A 13,558-nucleotide genomic window follows, 5' to 3' on the forward strand; every position below is an offset into this window, starting at 1 on the left:
CCAGAGCCCTATACAACTGCAGAAGAGGCCACATTGGTGAGGCCACATTTATAAAAATTGTAGGTACACAAAATTGCTGGAGAAACTCAGCGGGTGCAGCAGCATCTATGGAGCGAAGGAAATAGGCGACGTTTCGGGCCGAAACCCTTCTTCAGACTGATGGGGGGTGGGGGGGAGAAGGAAGGAAAAGGGGAGGAGGAGGAGCCCGAGGGTGGGCAGAATGGAGGGTGGGAGGAGACAGTTAGAGGGTTGAGGAAGGGGAGGAGACAGCAAGGACTAGCAAAATTGGGAGAATTCAATGTTAATGCCATCCGGACGCAAGGTCCCCAGACGGAATATGAGGTGCTGTTCCTCCAATTTCCGCTGTTGCTCACTCTGGCAATGGAGGAGGCCCAGGACAGAGAGGTCGGATTGGGAATGGGAGGGGGAGTTGAAGTGTTGAGCCACCGGGAGGTCAGGTTGGTTACTGCGGACTGAGCGGAGGTGTTCGGCGAAACGATCGCCCAACCTCCGCTTAGTCTCCCCGATGTAAATCAGCTGACATCTAGAGCAGCGGATGCAGTAGATGAGGTTGGAGGAGATACAGGTGAACCTTTGTCGCACCTGGAACGACTGCTTGGGTCCTTGAATGGAGTCAAGGGGGGAGGTGAAGGGACAGGTGTTGCATTTCTTGCGGTTGCAACGGAAAGTGCCCGGGGAGGGGGTGGTACAGGAGGGAAGGGAAGAATTGACAAGGGAGTTGCGGAGGGAGCGGTCTTTGCGGAAGGCAGACATGGGGGGAGATGGGAAGATGTGGCGAGTGGTGGGGTCACGTTGGAGGTGGCGGAAATGGCGGAGGATTATGTGTTGTATTTGCCGGCTGGTGGGGTGAAAGGTGAGGACCAGAAGGACTCTGCCCTTGTTGCGAGTGCGGGGATGGGGAGAGAGAGCAGTGTTACGGGGTATGGATGAGACCCTGCTGCGAGCCTCATCTATGGTGGCGGAGGGGACTCCCCGTTCCCTGAAGAGCACGGACATTTCCGATGCCCTGGAATGGAATGTTTCATCCAGGGAACAGATGCGGCGTAGGCGGAGGAATTGGGAGTAGGGGATGGAGTCTTTACAGGGGGCAGGGTGGGAAGACGTGTAGTCCAGATAGCCATGTGAGTCAGTGGGTTTGTAATGTATGTCGGTCAGGAGTCTGTCCCCTGCGATGGAGATGGTGAGGTCAAGGAATGGTAGGGAAGTGTCGGAAATCGTCCAGGTGTATTGGAGTGCCGGATGGAAGTTGGTGGTGAAGTGGATGAAGTCAGTCAGTTGTGTGTAGGTGCAGGAGGTGGCCCCAAAGCAGTCGTCAATGTAACGGAGGTAGAGGTCGGGGATGGGGCCCTGGTACGTCTCGAACAAGGATTGTTCAACGTACCCGACAAAGAGGCAGGCGTAGCTGGGGCCCATGCGTGTGCCCATAGCTACGCCTTGTGTTTGGAGGAAATGGGAGGAGTCAAATGTAAAGTTGTTGAGGGTGAGGACCAACTCCGCTAAGCGGAGGAGAGTGTCAGTGGCTGGGTATAGGTTGCTCCTCTGGTCGAGGAAGAACCGGAGGGCTCCGAGGCCATCCAGGTGGGGGATGGAGGTGTGGAGTGACAGGACATCCATGGTGAAGATGAGGGGGTGAGGGCCAAGAGAGTGGAATGCGCGGAGGCGGCGGATAAATTGTGTTCAGTTCTGGGCACCATGTTATAGGAAAGGTGTTGTCAAGCTGGAGAGGGTACAGAAAAGATTAATGAGGATGTTCCAAGGACTATGTGAGCTATAGGGAGAGGTTGAGTAGGCTGGGACTTTATTTCCTGGAGAGCAGGTGGAAGATGGGTGATCTTATAGAGGTGTACAAAATCATATGAGAAATAGATCTGGTAGATGCACAGTCTCTTGTCTAGTGTACATACAGTAGGTTTAAGGTTAAAGTATGTAAGTAGTTAAAATATGGTTTGTTTGAAGTAAAAAGGCACTTACTGCAAATGGTGGCTTGGGTGCTTTGCTTGAAATTTATAGGCACTACTTACTGCAAATGGTGGCTTGGGTGCTTTGGCTTGAAGTTGAAAGGCACTACTTACTGCAAATGGTGGCATGAAGTTGAAAGGCACTACTTACTGCAAATGGTGGCTTGGGTGCTTTGGCTTGAAGTTGAAAGAGCTGCTGTAGATTTGGAAGCAACAGCAGGAGAAGCTTAGCAAGAGATAAGACTGATTGGCTCTAGCCCAAGTGGGAGGAGAGAAGTGTGTGTGCAGGGAAAACAGTTGAAAACTGAGGAATTTGGTTTGTAAATTGGTAAATTAGGCAATTTATCAGTCAATATAAGCAAGACTGCTCTTGGGGAGCGGCCTTGTGAGGGAAGTGTGAGTCTTTGGCTCGAAGTGCCCTGTGAGTAAAGTGTGAGTCTTTGTCGAGGAGAGGAGACTACGCAATACGCTTGAGAGGGAGAGACGAAAGAAGGAGTTGTCAGGCAAGCTGATTCAGTGCGATGCTTGCAGTATGTGGGAGGTCAAGGACACCGCTGGTGCCTCTGGCTGCTACAAATGTGAGAAGTGCATCCAGGTAGAGCTCCTGAAGGACCGTGTTGGGGAACTGGAGAAGCAAGTGGATGACCTCAGGTTCTTCCGAGAAACGGAGTTGTTCCTCGACAAGTCCTACAGTACGATTGTTACACCTCGGGTATTGGAAGAGAGAAGGTGGGAGACAGTGAGAAAGGGAGGGAAGCATGGAATGCCAACGTCCCCGGGTGTTGTACCTCTTGTGAACAGGTTCACCCACTTAGAAGCTGTCGGGACAGAAGACGTGTTTACACTGAGCGGCGGACTGGCTTGCGATGCAAATAGGGCTGTTGAGCCAAAACTAAAAAGGCCTAAGTCAGGCAAAGCCATTGTAGTGGGAGACTCCATTGTGAGAGGTATGGACAGGGGTTTCTGCGGCAACAGACGGGATTCGAGGAAGGTGTGCTGCTTCCTGGTGCCAGGATCCAGGATGTCACGGACAGAGTGCAGAAAATCCTAAAGGGCGAAGGTGAACAGCCGGAAGTGGCAGTGCATGTCGGCACAAACGATGTCGGAAAGAAAGGGATGAATATTCTGCAGCGTGACTTTAGAGAGCTCGGAAAAATGCTGAAAAGCAGGACCTCCAGGGTTGTTATCTCCGGTTTGCTTCCAGTTCCTCGTGCTGGCAAGAGCAGGAACAGGGAGATACGGGACCTGAACGTGTGGCTGAGGAACTGGTGCATGGGGCAGGGATTTAGATTCTTAGATCACTGGGATTTGTTTTGGGGTAAGGGGGAACTGTACAAAAGGGACGGATTGCATCTTAACAGGTGGGGGACCAGCATTCTGGCAGGCAGGTTTGCCACTGCTACACGGGTGGTTTTAAACTGAATAAGGGGGATGGGGTGTCGAATGGGATAGTTGAGGATGGAGTTAAAGGGAAAGGGTTTCTTAAATGTGTGAGCGCAGAGACAGAGGGGTGTAAAATGAGGGTAGAAGCAATAGGTAGCAAGGTGAAATGTGGCAGGCAGACAAATCCAGGGCAAAAATCAAAAAGGGCCACTTTTCAACATAATAGTATAAGGGGTAAGAGTGTTGTAAAAACAAGCCTGAAGGCTTTGTGTCTCAATGCAAGGAGCATTCGTAATAAGGTGGATGAGTTGAATGTGCAGATAGCTATTAATGACTATGATATAGTTGGGATCACGGAGACATGGCTCCAGGGTGACCAAGGCTGGGAGCTGAACATCCAGGGATATTCAATATTCAGGAGGGATAGACAGAAAGGGAAAGGAGGTGGGTTAGCGTTGCTGGTTAGAGAGGAGATTAATGCAATAGAAAGGAAGGACATTAGCTTGGAGGACGTGGAATCGATATGGGTAGAGCTGCGAAACACTAAGGGGCAGAAAACTCTAGTGGGAGTTGTGTACAGGCCACCTAACAGTAGTAGTGGAGTTGGGGATGGCATCAAACAGCAAATTAGAAATGCGTGCAACAAAGGTAAAACAGTTATAATGGGTGACTTCAATCTACATATAGATTGGGTGAATCAAACTGGCAAGGGTGCTGAGGAAGAGGATTTCTTGGAATGTATTTACGGATAGTTTTCTAAACCAACATGTAGAGGAACCAACGAGTGAGCAGGCTATTCTAGACTGGGTATTGAGTAATGAGGAAGGGTTAGTTAGCAGTCTTGTTGTGCGTGGCCCCTTGGGCAAGAGTGACCATAATATGGTTGAGTTCTTCATTAGGATGGAGAGTGACATTGTTAAGTCAGAAACAAGGGTCCTGAACTTAAAGAAAGGTAACTTTGAGGGTATGAGACGTGAATTGGCCAAGATAGACTGGCAATTGATTCTTAATGGGTTGACGGTGGATATGCAATGGAAGGCATTTAAAGACTGCATGGATGAACTACAACAATTGTTCATCCCAGTTTGGCAAAAAAATAAATCAGGGAAGGTAGTGCATCCGTGGATAACAAGGGAAATCAGGGATAGTATCAAAACAAAAGATGAAGCGTACAAATTAGCCAGAAAAAGCAGCCTACCAGAGGACTGGGAGAAATTCAGAGTCCAGCAGAGGAGGACAAAGGGCTTAATTAGGAAAGGGAAAATAGATTATGAAAGAAAACTGGCAGGGAACATAAAAACTGACTGCAAAAGCTTTTATAGATATGTGAAGAGAAAAAGATTAGTTAAAACAAATGTAGGTCCCTTGCAGTCAGAAACAGGTGAATTGATCATGGGGAACAAGGACATGGCAGACCAATTGAATAACTACTTTGGTTCTGTCTTCACTAAGGAAGACATAAATAATCTGCTGGAAATAGCAGGGGACCGGGGGTCAAATGAGATGGAGGAACTGAGTGAAATCCAGGTTAGCCGGGAAGTGGTGTTAGGTAAATTGAATGGATTAAAGGCCGATAAATCCCCAGGGCCAGATAGGCTGCATCCCAGAGTACTTAAGGAAGTAGCCCCAGAAATAGTGGATGCATTAGTGATAATTTTTCAAAACTCTTTAGATTCTGGAGTAGTTCCTGAGGATTGGAGGGTAGCTAATGTAACCCCACTTTTTAAAAAGGGAGGGAGAGAGAAAACGGGGAATTACAGACCATTTAGTCTAACGTCGGTAGTGGGGAAACTGCTAGAATCAGTTATTAAAGATGGGATAGCAGCACATTTGGAAAGTGGTGAAATCATTGGACAAAGTCAGCATGGATTTATGAAAGGTAAATCATGTCTGACGAATCTTATAGAATTTTTCGAGGATGTAACTAGTAGAGTGGATAAGGGAGAACCAGTGGATGTGTTATATCTGGACTTTCAGAAGGCTTTCGACAAGGTCCCACATAAGAGATTAGTATACAAACTTAAAGCACACGGTATTGGGGGTTCAGTATTGATGTGGATAGAGAACTGGCTGGCAGACAGGAAGCAAAGAGTAGGAGTAAACGGGTCCTTTTCACAATGGCAGGCAGTGACTAGTGGGGTACCGCAAGGCTCAGTGCTGGGACCCCAGCTATTTACGATATATATTAATGATTTGGACGAGGGAATTGAATGCAACATCTCCAAGTTTGCGGATGACACGAAGCTGGGGGGCAGTGTTAGCTGTGAGGAGGATGCTAGGAGGCTGCAAGGTGACTTGGATAGGCTGGGTGAGTGGGCAAATGCATGGCAGATGCAGTATAATGTGGATAAATGTGAGGTTATCCACTTTGGTGGCAAAAACAGGAAAGTAGACTATTATCTGAATGGTGGCAGATTAGGAAAGGGGGAGATGCAACGAGACCTGGGTGTCATGGTACACCAGTCATTAAAAGTAGGCATGCAGGTGCAGCAGGCAGTGAAGAAGGCGAATGGTATGTTAGCATTCATAGCAAAAGGATTTGAGTATAGGAGCAGGGAGGTTCTACTGCAGTTGTACAGGGTCTTGGTGAGACCACACCTGGAGTATTGCATACAGTTTTGGTCTCCTAATCTGAGGAAAGACATTCTTGCCATAGAGGGAGTACAGAGAAGGTTCACCAGACTGATTCCTGGGATGGCAGGACTTTCATATGAAGAAAGACTGGATAGACTCGGTTTGTACTCGCTAGAATTTAGAAGATTGAGGGGGAATCTTATAGAAACTTATAAAATTCTAAAGGGGTTGGACAGGCTAGATGCAGGAAGATTGTTTCCGATTTTGGGGAAGTCCAGAACAAGGGGTCACAGTTTAAGGATAAGGGGGAAATCTTTTAGAACCGAGATGAGGAAAACATTTTTCACACAGAGAGTGGTGAATCTGTGGAATTCTCTGTCACAGAAGGTAGTTGAGGCCAGTTCGTTGGCTATATTTAAGAGGGAGTTAGATGTGGCCCTTGTGGCTAAAGGGATCACAGGGTATGGAGAGAAGGCAGGTACAGGATACTGAGTTGGATGATCAGCCATGATCATATTGAATGGCGGTGCAGGCTCGAAGGGCCGAATGGCCTACTCCTGCACCTATTTTCTATGTTTCTATGTTTCTAAAGGCACTACTTACTGCAAATGGTGGCTTGGGTGCTTTGGCTTGAAGTTGAAAGGCACTACTTACTGCAAATGGTGGCTTGGGTGCTTTGGCTTGAAGTTGAAAGGCACTACTTACTGCAAATGGTGGCTTGGGTACTTTGGCTTGAATTTGAAAGGCACTACTTACTGCAAATGGCCGCTTGGGTGCTTTGGCTTGAAGTTAAAAGGCACTACTGCAAATGCACTTACTTCCTGTTTGCACTGTATATTGATTTTAGGTAAAACGCTACCACTTACGGCTGTGATTTTTGGCCATCTTACTCAGTCCGCTGAGCAGGTGCAGAGAATTCTTCCCATCAATGAAAAATAAAAGTGTTATTAGTGTTTAAAAAATGTTGAGAATCTCTCTCCGGTCAATCACGCCCTGAAAGCTACACTTTTTCCGGTGGGAGTGGGAGGGGTTATAAAACCCGGAAGTGTGGATGTGGCTCAGTCTCTGCATGATGGGGGAGGGAGAGGTCATGACTCTGTCTGAGCTGTGAATCAACTGAACACACTGAATGCCTACTGAACTGTGAGGTTGGTGTTTTGTGTGGTTTTATGGTGGTGTCACCCTGCATGAAATGGTATGAAGCTGCATTTGAATTTGGAGGCCTTGGACCCTGCTTGAAGTGGTATGAAACTGCACTTGAATTTGGTGGCCTTGCACCCTGCTTAAAATGGTAGGAACATGGATTTGAATTTGGTGGACTTGCACCCTGCTTGAAATGGAAATTCAAGGAATAGTCATGAGTCAACTGCCAGCCCACCAGTCGTCAGTGAGCTGCCAGCAGATCAGGCTTGAGGGACTGAGCTGCCACCCCAAGAACCCATACCAGCACTCCAGAAAGCCCCCCCCCACTGGCCACCAATATTGGAATTGGTGGAGAGGTGGAATATTGCGTCGGGGGACCAGCCCTCCCGTGTGAACATGGGACCCAACGGGTCCCACTTAGTCTATGTTTCTACCAACGTCTTATACAACTGCAACATGACCTCCCAACTTCTATACTCTATACTCCGAATGATGAAGGTGCGGAAGGTAAGACCCCCCCCCCCCCCCCCCCGGTTCTTCCTCCTGGGCCCTTCGTCGAGCGACCGCCGCCATCTCCCGCCATCTCCTCTCCGGGCAGATTCCCGATTCCACCAGTCAGACCTGGCATTCCAATCGTACAAAGCAATTAAAACACAAAGCATTAAAATACATTCATCAGCAGTGAATTAGAATCCCAATTCTTTACTAATCCCAATCCCAATTCTGCAAACTGTGTGGAAGATCCTGCCTCCCCAACAATGAGTGACCATTTACAATCCACAACTGTGCTCCATTGGTGTGTGAAATATTGATCTTGTGCACAGAGACATTACCCATCTTGTCCGTGGCGCTCAGTCTGGTACGTTTAAACTCTTTCCACAGCTGACATTTGACAGCAGCATCCGGGTGCTCCCTCTCAACCTGCTGCAGGAAGATCAAGGTCCATGACTGTTTGATTTAATCTCTGATTTGTTGTCAGCGCATGCTGCTGAAGTATTGCTCTTGCTGCAACCCACCACCCTTAATGCAGCGGCATATTTTCGTATCTTTCAGGTAATTAGCACCCTAGCCACTAAATGAATGAGAATGGTTGAAGGGGGTGTCTTCTAAATGCATGCGAGCTCACTCACAGAGACCTTCAGAGCTTCTCTTCAAAACACAGTCTTTTGATGAATAAATGCTTTATTGTTGATAGAAAACAGTAAGATACATCCAAACTTTTTCCGACTCGTTATTACAATCTTCTTCGAACTCCAGCTTATCACTTCCGCTTAAGCATCTAAGTTCCAAACATGCCCAAAAACCCGTCATAAATCCCACCCACAATATAACGGGCAGTCTAAAATTTAAAGGCACATGCCATCATTAATGACAGGCAAAACAGGCCAAATGGCCACTGCATACCAGCCCCTAATTGTTCCAAGTATATAACGAGGCAATTACTAATAAACATTTTAAACATAGCCATGAAGGCTTAACATATATCAAAATCAAAAGGTCAGGGAATAAAACCCTGTGGCTCCTCGTCGGGAAATTAAACCCCGGTCTCCCGCGTGACAGGCAGGGATACTAATCACTCTACTAACGAGGAAAAAAATAGCATGCACTTTAAATCCGCAATCAGAATTCTTCATCGACTCTTCCATCTTCACTTTCGCCTTCTAGAAGCAAGCACAACTTGGTTATTAATCTTATTACAACAGTGGTTTTAGTTCAAAGTCGTATCGTGCATACCAAACCCTTAAAATCAGGCATGATACCCAGTATATAGTCCAAAAGATAATAGTCCAAACCTTTGATAGCATGAAACGTCTTCCTCCATGTCCGATCAACTCATTGATGTGTTGTAACAGTAAAGTTGAAGTGTGAAAATCCTTCAAAAGAATAGTCAAGTCAAGTCAAGTCGTCACATTTATTTATACAGCACATTTAAAAAACAACTCTCGTTGGCCAAAGTGCTTTACATTTGTTATAAGAATAGTATAAACAAACAAACTACATACATATATACATATAGCCCTCGCTCAGTGGACGTCAGGAAAGGCTTGGGAGTACAGATAAGATTTGAGTCTTGACTTAAAGGAGTCGATGGAGGGGGCAGTTCTGATGGGAAGGGGGATGCTGTTCCACAGTCTAGGAGCTGCAACCGCAAAGGCACGGTCGCCCCTGAGCTTATGCCTGGACTGTGGGATATTCAGCAGCCCCAAGTCGGCCGATCTGAGGGACCTGGAGGTGGAGTGGTGGTTGAGAAGACTTTTAATGTAGGAGGGGGCAAGCCCATTGAGGGCTTTGTAGACATAGAGGAGGGTCTTGAAATGTATATGGAACCGCACAGGGAGCCAGTGGAGAGAGGCCAGGATCGGGGTGATGTGGTCCCTTTTTCGGGTGCCCGTCAGGAGTCTCGCTGCGGCGGTTTGGACCAGTTGCAGGCGGGACAGGGAATACCAGGATCTTTAGCAATAAAGTTCTACCATTAAGTTTGATTTAATGTCCGAGTCATTAGCAAAGATTTCAAATCCCAGCTCATGCTTTGGCCATTCTCTGTCTGGCTTGCAAAGAGATTTTAGTTCATTGATACATTTCTTCTTGCTTAAGAAACGGTTCACTGTCAATTCTCTGGAAACTTCATTTGCAGAATTTTCTTCTGTGTCAACATACTTCAGTTGCACCACAGTTGTAACTCACGATGCTCTTTCCATTGGCAGATCGTCTTTGTCCAAATCCAACTCTCTGGTTTCTTTGGCTCTATCATCTAGTGGAATGCTTTCACAATTGAAACTGTTCCACTTAGAAAGTGTGAATCCTCCCTTATTGCAAAGAGAAGTCAAATGTTCTATTGGTAGAATCGCTTTCTGCTCAGTAGACCTGGATTTTAAGCAATCATCCTTGTAGAAATTATTCTTCAAAGAGATTCTTCTTTCATGAAATTTACTCTTCTCGCCAAACTTGTGTTTCAAAGTCTGGGTACGTTGCTCTGCCATACTACGATTATTTGGCTGATTAACACTTTCTTGTTTGAAAGGTAAGTCCACACAACAGTGTCTGTCAGTTTTCACTGAGTAGTTCATAACATCCATGAACTTCAACTCTTCTTTCGACATCTCTCCCGATTCCTTGCTGGTACTTTCATTAGAGTCATGATTGTATGGCTTCATCACCGACTTTTCTAATTTATCAGTAGACATTTGATTAATAGCAACAGCAGGACAGTTCTTCTGATTTCCGATTTTGTGGTTCCTTTTCAAGGAGCCATAGATAACCCATCCAAGTTGTGTTTTCATAGCATACTGTCCTTCACCTTGGCTCCTAACAATCTGTATAGGTTCCAAAGCCTTCAAAACATTCATTCCGATAAGTAGATCAACACAAGAATTTATTTCAGTTATCTTGACATCCTTCAGGTAAGGCCATTGGTTTAAGTCTTCATATCTTGGTATATTTTGACGACCAACCGGCATAGTTCCATGCGTAAACACTTCAGATATTGGTATGAAATGATCTTCATCCAAACTGGATATCTCCATACTCGTAATGTAATGACTCATGCTCTCGTTATCTTTATTCATGGTACGTAATCGAATCTTAGTCTCTTCTCCTGTGATATTCAATCTTCTCGTCAGGCTTTCTGTACAAAAGGTAGTCGAACCTCCGTGATACAGGAAAGCATATGTTTGCAACACTGCATTCGTCTTGCTGTTCCTTACTTGCACTGGTAAGATAGAAAAATTACAAGCTTCTACCCCGACCCCAATTTGAGCAGTTATTAAAACTCTGATCATGAACGCTTTTGGCCCACTGTGCTGCGATTTCCAACAGAACGCCGCCACCTATGGCAATTTTTGGCCACCTCGCTCAGAGCCCCCCTCCGCTTTACGGGTGCGGAGGATTTTTCCCATCCATGACAAATCAGAGAGATATTAATGTTTTTAAAAAAATCTCCATTCTCTCTGCTGCCCCTGCTGGAGGGAGGGGGAGGGACTATAAAACCAGGAAGTGGTGTGCCTCACTCAGTCTCTGCAAGATGGATGAAGCCAAGGGTCACGTCTCTCTGAGCTCTGAATAGCACTGAACAAATGTCTACACAACTGTGAGTCCCCTTAATGTGGGTTGAAAATGAAAATATGGTTTGTTTGAAGTAAAAAGGCACTGCCTGCAAATGGTTGTTTGGGTGCTTTGGCTTGAAGTCGAAAGGCACTACTTACTGCAAATGGTGGCTTGGGTGCTTTGGCTTGAAGTTGAAACGCACTTCTTACTGCAAATGGTGGGTTGGGAGCTTTGGCTTGAAGTTGAAAGGCACTACTGACTGAAAATGGTGTCATGAAGTTGAAAGGCACTACTTACTGCAAATGGTGGCTTGGGTGCTATGGCTTGAAGTTGAAAGGCACTACTTACTGCAAATGGTGGCTTGGGTGCTATGGCTTGAAGTTGAAAGGCACTACTTACTACAAATGGTGGCTTGGGTGCTTAGGCTTTAAGTTGATAGGCACTACTTACACCAAATGGTGGCTTGGGTGCTTTGGCTTGAATTTGAAAGGCACTACTTACAGCAAATGGTGGCGTGGATGCATTGGCTTGAAGTTGAAAGGCACTACTTACTGCAAATGGTGGCACTTGAATTTGGTGGCCTTGCACCCTGCTTGAATAGGAATTTCAAGGAATAGTCATGAGTCAACTGCCAGCCCACCAGCCATGAGTGAGCTTCCAGCAGATCAGGCTTGAGGGACTGAGATGCCACCCCAAGAACCCATACCAGCACTCAGGAAAGCCCCCCCACTGGCCACCAATATTGGAATTGGTGGAGAGGTGAAATATTGCTTCGGGGGACCCGCCCTCCCGTGTGAACACTTAGTCTAGTATCATTTAAAAACGCATTCAAAGACCTGGACATTTTACATGAAAGCTAGTAATGACACATTACTACTAAGCAAGCTGAAATCTGCATAGAAATATTTTCCGAAGCCCTTACCCAATACAGTCACATCCACTGTTTCTTTCCGCGTGCCAACCAAGTCAAAAGGTGTTGTGATTTCTACCACGTAGGTTCCAGTGTCAGTTATCTGCGCATTCTGGATCGCTATTGAACAATCTTCCCCGTTGGCATCTCCTGTAAAGTTTACTCTGCCCTTGTAGTTTTTTCCAACGCTGTATATTCCGTCGTAGAAGTACTGGATTACATCGATCTTAAAAGAACAGTAGAACTTAGTATTGGACAAAGCAGACACAAAGAACTACAGATGCTGGTTTACAAAAAAAGACACAAAGTACTGGAGTAACTCAGTGGGTCAGGCAGTATCTGTGGAGAACGTGAATAGGTGACGTTTCGAGTCGAGACCCTTCGGCATATCCTGTCCATCATGACCAAGTTGTCCCTACTTAACCTCTTTTGCCTGCATTTGCAGCTTCCATAAGCAGCTCAGTCCAGATAAGGACTACACTGTGAGTGAAAAGGTTACCCCTCTTAAATCTCTCACCTTAACCCTGTGCCCTCTAGATTTAGAATCCTCTACCCTGGGACAAAGACAGTGAGCGTTCACTCTCTCCATGCCCATCGTGATCTTGTAGACCTCAATAAGGTGGAAGTGGATCCTGAGGCTTAACTGCCACCCAAGAGGTGCTCGACCGATGGGATACCTGGGTCAGAGTTTCTTTTTTTTTTTCAATTCAATTTATTGTCATTTGGACCCCTTGAGGTCCAAACGAAATGTCGTTTCTGCAGCCATACATTACAAACAAATAGACCCAAGACACAACATATTTTACATAAACATCCATCACATCGCTGTGATGGAAGGCCAAAAAAACTTTTCTCGCCACTGCACTCTCCCCCCCGATGTCAGAGTCAAAGTCAAAGCCCCCGGCGGGCGATGGCGATTGTCCCGTGGTCATTTAAGCCACGCCGGGTGATGCAAGGTCGCACACCGGGTCTTGGTGTTAGAGCCCCCGGCGTGCGCTCGCAGTCCCGCGGCCATTCCAAGCCGCGCGGGGCGGTGATGTAGGCCCCGCTCCAGGAGCTCCTCAACCCCGCAACTCGGGCGGGAGAAGTCGCCGTTGCGGGAGCCCCGAAAAGCGGTCTCGCTCCAGGGACCCGCGGGCTCCCGGTGTCGCCGCCCGCCAGACCCGCGGTTGCAGCCACCGAAACTCCGGGGGTCGGGTCGCAGCAGCGTCCACCACAGCTCCACCCGCTCTGGACTCGGCCAGCTCCGCGACGGTGAGGCGAGTAGTCGGCACCACAGCCCCCGGTCTTCCTGTTGGAGGCAGCTCCTCGTTGCAGCCCCAACGACAACGGAGACCCGACAAAGAAAAGGTCGGGTCTCCCGTGCAGGGAGAGATTTAAAATGTTCCCCCAACCCCCCCCACACCACCCCACCCCCCACACACACATACCCCAACAAAAATAACAAAAACTACATAAAACATAGACATAAAATAATAAAAACGCAGACGGACTGCAGAGGCCGCTGCTGACGAGAGTCGCGCCG

At 47.1% G+C, this 13,558-nt stretch overlaps 1 protein-coding gene across 1 annotated transcript in view; it reads right to left on the bottom strand.

Moving 5' to 3' along the window:
* Window positions 1–9,912: 9,912 nt before the first annotated feature.
* The window catches only part of LOC116980251 (immunoglobulin superfamily member 11-like), a 21,068-nt gene continuing 17,422 nt past the window's right edge, over window positions 9,913–13,558 (bottom strand). The window contains exons 2-3 of the mRNA XM_033032304.1: window positions 12,046–12,259; window positions 9,913–9,944 (exon numbers count right to left, since the gene is read on the bottom strand). Of these exons, the coding sequence (XP_032888195.1) occupies window positions 9,913–9,944; window positions 12,046–12,259 (246 nt within the window). The remainder of the gene's footprint in view (window positions 9,945–12,045; window positions 12,260–13,558) is intronic.

The sequence above is a fragment of the Amblyraja radiata genome, chromosome 14 (genome assembly GCF_010909765.2).
Source record: "Amblyraja radiata isolate CabotCenter1 chromosome 14, sAmbRad1.1.pri, whole genome shotgun sequence".
NCBI classification, from domain to species: domain Eukaryota; kingdom Metazoa; phylum Chordata; class Chondrichthyes; order Rajiformes; family Rajidae; genus Amblyraja; species Amblyraja radiata.